Source organism: Chenopodium quinoa, unplaced genomic scaffold, assembly GCF_001683475.1.
Source record: "Chenopodium quinoa cultivar QQ74 unplaced genomic scaffold, ASM168347v1, whole genome shotgun sequence".
Classification (NCBI taxonomy): domain Eukaryota; kingdom Viridiplantae; phylum Streptophyta; class Magnoliopsida; order Caryophyllales; family Amaranthaceae; genus Chenopodium; species Chenopodium quinoa.
In genome coordinates, this window is record NW_018743850.1 from 7,634,006 (window position 1) to 7,639,658 (window position 5,653).

General features: G+C 37.6%; 1 protein-coding gene across 1 annotated transcript; it reads left to right on the forward strand.

The window, feature by feature from the left end:
- Positions 1 to 1,661: 1,661 nt before the first annotated feature.
- On the forward strand, positions 1,662 to 4,902 carry LOC110686217 (calcium uniporter protein 2, mitochondrial-like). The gene is made up of 2 exons (XM_021862826.1): positions 1,662 to 2,397; positions 4,113 to 4,902. The coding sequence occupies exons 1-2, from the start codon at positions 1,843 to 1,845 to the stop codon at positions 4,581 to 4,583; spliced, it is 1,026 nt and encodes a 341-aa protein (XP_021718518.1). The 5' UTR covers positions 1,662 to 1,842; the 3' UTR covers positions 4,584 to 4,902.
- The last annotated feature ends 751 nt before the right edge of the window (positions 4,903 to 5,653 follow it).

Consider the following 5,653-nt stretch of genomic DNA (forward strand, 5'->3'; position numbering starts at 1 on the left):
GCTTGTCTCTGGAGTCGCTCGGCTCGAACATCTTGTTGAGAGCTTCATCTCTAAATTTCCTCCTGTGAGTGGAATCTGTTGAATTAAGGGGGACAACTGCTTCCACCATCATCTGTTGGGGAGCTGCTTCCTTGAGACTGTGGTGGAGAGCTTCAAGTTGTGGCTGGTGCCTCTTGGGTGACCATTTTCTTTGTAATCCCTTGCACGCGCCCTGCGTTGTTTGCTCAACCACTGTTTTTCCTCCCTCTTGGGAGGTTCTTCTTTGGTGTCTCTAGGCTCGTCGCTCTTTGCTTCGAACCTAGTGACTGATTCTGGTTTTGGCGCGTGTGTATCTGGGATGTTGCCAACTCCATGGGCTTCATCTCCCGCTTCTCTGGGTTTCTGGTGCGAGCTTGTTTCTTCGATGTTGCCTTCTTCTCAGGCTCCATCACTCGCATTGCCGAAAGATATCGGACTTCTGGTTCTTCTTGAGGTGCTATCATTCTCATAGCACTCAGGCGTCGTATGGAACCCATCCTATATGTGGGCTCCTCATCGCTGCTAGTCTCTTTTGTGGCCTCCTGAACGAACATGGATGACAATCTCTTTTGGATCTTGTCAAGTTCTTCTTTATGCTCGCAATTCCACCATTTGTGTGGACCTTGACAAAGTATGCAGTTTATTGCCCTTGTGTTTGCCGAGGATGCGCCGGCCCTCGAGTTTCTTGAGTTGTGGGAGGGGGTAGATGTTTGTCTCTGGGCATCACCTCCTCCACTTCTTCTATGATATGTATTAATGGTGTTGGACGATACTCGTGAGCTATTCTCTGTACCCTTTGGAGAGCTTGGAGACGGACTGTTAGAGCGTGTTGAGTCCCACTTGAATCCTTCTCGGAATGACGACCCTTCCCGACTGAGTAGTCCATCAATCTCTCAGCAGCACACATAGCAGCAACGAGGGTATCAATATTCTGCCTCAAAATCTCTCGCTGCGCCCATTCCTTTAGCCCGTTGACAAAGTTGAACACACGATCTTTCTCATTCATGTCTGTGATGTCCAACATTATCGCCGAGTAGTCCTTAACATAGTTGCGAAGAGAACCCTTCTGGCGGCACTCTTGCAACTTCATCCGTGCAACAAACGCTGTGTTGACGGGGTAGAATTTTCTTTGAGTTCCTCTTTGAACTCCGCCCATGTATCAATCTTGATCCTTCCTGCTTCGATGTCTGCGTGCTTGGTGCGCCACCACAGCTTAGCATCTTCGGACAAGTACATGATGGCAGTATCCACCTTCTGATCGTCACTTAGTTGACATATTCGGAAGTACTGCTCCATGTCGAAGAGGAAGTTATCAACTTCTTTCGCATCTCTAGCGCCACTGTAGTCGCGAGGTTTGGGCGGCTTTATCTTCGCCGCACCAACACCCAGTGCAATATGCAAGTAAGACACAATATCTATAAAGGTCTAACAACAAACAAGCATAAAAGCAAGGCAACACTTGGTAGAAGGCTTTAAGATTTCATTAATCATTCGCCCTCTAAAGAGCTTTAAATGATATACAAGGAGAATATCTAGTGAACACTGATCTGACAGTAACACAATAATGGGACCTCAAGCTAAAAAAACATAACCTAAACTCTAGAAAAGCACTTAAATGGAATCTAATATATCAAAAGGAGTTGGATTCTAACACTATGGGACCTATATAAAGGTTCGCAGCCTACCCAACATTTTACATTCAAACCTTCCGTTTTCATTCGGATCTCTTTTCAACTTAAACCCACAAAAAAATAAAATCAAATCTGATTAATTTCACTGATTTCCCCATTTTTCATTCAATCAATTTCTCTCTCATAAACAACAATGGCGTTCAAGAAAACACTAGTACAACGATTATTCAATCTCTCACGATTCTCAACTCCTTCAATATCAAGAACCACCGCCGCAAAACCACCCTCTGAACCACCTGAACCTTCTAGAATAAAGCGAAACATGCAACGCCGTCCACTCTACCAAGCCGCGATGCCGCCGTCATCGGCGGCGCTCCGGCTATTCCCTCCGACGGGAGAGAATCTCGTAGAGAAATTGAAGGAAATAAACATCGCAAAAGATCGCATTCGATTGAGCGGGTTGATTCCGTTACCGGAGAAATCGAATGCGGCGACGCGTGAGATGGAATCGCCGGTAGGATTATCGGCGAGTGAGGTGAGAAAAGTGTTGAGAGCGTCGCAAGTTGAATTGATAAGATCAAAGTTGAACGAAGTTGAAAGAGATTGGGTAACGTATGAGGAATTTATGGAGTTGATTGAGGAAAGTGTTGGTGGTAATAAAGATCAAGCGTTTGCTTTTGCTAAGAGTTTAGATGATAGCGGTTCTGTTATTGTTCTTGGAAACGCTGTTTGCCTTCGTCCTCATCAGGTTGGTTTCCATCCTCCTTTTATTAATCTCTCTCTCAATTCGATTTTGATTTTATTGTCGTTTATTAGGGTTCGTTCGGTATCATTGCGAGTTTTCAGTATTTTTTAAAAGTTAGTATATTATGATTTAGGTTGTTTGATGAATTTGGTTAGAAATGTGAAAACTCATAACGATGACGAACAGAGTCTAATTAGATTTGTTGAATTAGTGATTGATTATTTGAAATGTTGAATGGGAACTGATGAGTTTATTATGTGTTTTTTTTTGTTTTTATTTTGGATTGTGTTATGAACAGGAAGTTAGAACATTGGTACGCCAGATCTAAAAGGGTTCCACTATTGACATCTATTTTATCGTTTGTGGAACAAATTTTTAGCATTCTGGTAACGTTTCTCGAAGGAGTAAGGAAGGGAGAAAAAAGAGTAATATTTGAGAGGAAAGAGGGAGGGAGGAAGGAACGGATGACAAAAAAAAAAAAAAAAAAAAAAAAAAAAAAGAAATGAGAGGAAAAAAATGAGCGAAAGTAGCATTTATTGTTTTTTTCAAAAAAAAAAAAAAAAAATTTAATGAACCCCCTACCCCTCCCCCACCCTGGAAATTTAAAAAAAAAATCTCAAGCAGTAATTTTTTTTTTTGAAAAAAAAAAAGTTGGAGATGATTTATTTTGGGGACTTAGAATTAAAATTATATTATCTCCTACAAACGGTTCAAATTTAATTTTTGGTATTTTAAAAAGGAAAATTAATTGATAATCTTGATTTGCAAAAGAGTTTATTTGTTAATAGCCTACACAACGATTTTAAATTATTTTTAAAAATCTTTAAATAGAAATCCATTTTTTTTAAAAATATATCTAGAGTGCTGGTTTTATTTTAATTGCTGGATTACTAACATCATAATGAATTTTTCAAGAGATATGTGATGACAGCTAATATAAAGTCGGTGTTACCTTCAACAGAAAAGCAATTTTTTAAGGCTTTTTTTTATGTCCTTAATAAAGAAAATGTTCTTACAAAAAAAAAAAAAAAAATTATTTGCAAACAAAATTGTGATGACTGATTTTATTTTTTATTTTTTTGGTAATTAAGGACATAATTGATGGTACATAATTAAAATAATTATCGTTATGAAGTATTTAAAATTTAAGAAGAATATTATTGGAGTTTATGTAAATAAATCATACTAATGGTACATAATTGATGTCACTAATTGCTTCCATCAGCCAATTTCCCAATGTTAATGGGCCAGATCCTTTTGCAAGAAAGCGACCTTAAAAACATCATCATCCTTGCATATTTGATAGTTGCATTTCACATTAATTATTTTTTTTACTTCTTTTCCGTCCATTTTACAATCATTTGTTAGTAGTCTTTCTTTAATAAAGGTAAAGAAAACGAAACCATTAGGAAACCTGGTTCACAATGGAAATTTCTAATACGTTATTATCATTTACTCCGTGACACAATTATACAAGAAAAGAAAAGGAGTCTTGTTTGTTGGTATTGGTCCTCCTCTATCATGTGATCGGACAAATTGTAACCATATTGTTTTGGGGTATATGTGCTCTTTGGTGCACGTAATAATTTAATTTGTTATTACGTGTTTTGTGTTGTCAAACTGTGTTAAAAGTTCAAATCTTTGAAAATATTGGCCAATGTAATTGAGAAGGCAAGTTTTACCCAAATATTGTTTGTTTCCAATTTCTTTGATTACAGGTAGCTAAGGCCATTCAGAGCCTAGTCACACCTGCAACTGTTTCGGATCCTAATGATCCTCGGATGCAAGAGCTGGAGCTGATGGAGGAGCAAAAGGCAGAGATTGACCAAAAGGCAGAGGCACTAGTCCGCCGGGAGTTGTGGGCTGGGTTGGGCTACATGGTGGTCCAAACCGCGGCCTTCATGAGGCTCACATTCTGGGAACTATCTTGGGATGTCATGGAGCCTATTTGTTTCTATGTTACTTCCGTTTACTTTATGCTTGGATACACCTTCTTCCTTAGGACAGCTAAAGAACCTTCATTCGAAGGATTCTACCAAAGCCGCTTTAGTGCTAAGCAAAAGCGGCTTATGAAGACTCATAACTTTGATATCGAGAGGTATACAGAGCTCAGGAAAGCTTTCGATCCTCACTATTCATCATCCTCCTTGGATAAGAGGATTAAGTATGATCACCCTACAATTAATTGAAGAAAACAGGGATTATTGATAATTTTCTTTTCTTTTTTCGAGTCTTGACTTTTTCTAATTATCGGATAAGCCATTTCTGTACTCTTTCTGGGTCCTTATCCATTAAAAACCGAATTCTGTGATGATGAAAGAATGTTGAATATAGGCAGCTGCGGCACTGTGTAAAGACTAAGGATTAGAGGAAACTCATTTTTTGTTGCACCCCTTCTTTAGAGCCTTCGTTGGCTCTGCAGGCGATGTACTATCCATTTGAGAACAATATTTAATGAGACAGATAAAGCGAAAAAAAAAAAAACAAGGATTAAAATTATGTTGATAACTTCGCATTCATCCATGATTCCATGTTTCTATCATCCTCTTGAATCGTATTGTAGCCTTGTAGGAACAAAGAACAAGTTAATCACTTAAACCTGTTCAGGCTTTCTTCAATCTTCTTTGCTCATTGCATTTGATCTAAAATTGAAGAGAATCCTCTCCGCCTGTATCGGCTGTATGTATGGTGTTGTGATGTGTTGGCTGTATCTTTAAGAAATTTATATCTTACTTTGTTTAACTAAAAACGTTTAGAAATGAAGCAATCCGAAAGAGGAAAATATAAATATCAAGCAATCTGAAAAAGGTGAAATGAATTTAGTAAATTACGATAACATTTACTAAGACAATTGAATGAATTGTATATACATGCTAAATATCTATGCATAAAAAAAAACCGAATACTAATGAATAGTATTAGGCAATTCATCTTTCGTATATTTCAAAGAATCATGTATTGAGATAATGAACTCATATTAGGGAAGAAGGCAAGTCAACCTCGTAATACTAGACTATTGTAGAATTGTAGGCGCAACAAACATACTTTCACCGTTTTATTAGATGATACATTTTGACTTTGTGCATTATTCACATAGTTTGCTTTGACTTCGTTTTCTGATTTCGTGTCAAGAAAAAATATAGTCATATGGGTTGTTGTTAGATTCATCTTGACATCTATTTTTCAAATTTTTATAATTATTGCTAATATGTAATCAAAGATATTTACATTAAAAAATATGCATTGGCAAACATGCCTA

Excerpts from the sequence above, each read along its gene's own strand:
- LOC110686217 (XM_021862826.1), top strand. The coding sequence starts at position 1,843 with ATGGCGTTCAAGAAAACACTAGTACAACGATTATTCAATCTCTCACGA. Across the intron at positions 2,398-4,112 it reads TTTGCCTTCGTCCTCATCAG|GTAGCTAAGGCCATTCAGAG; the intron begins GTTGGTTTCCAT and ends CTTTGATTACAG.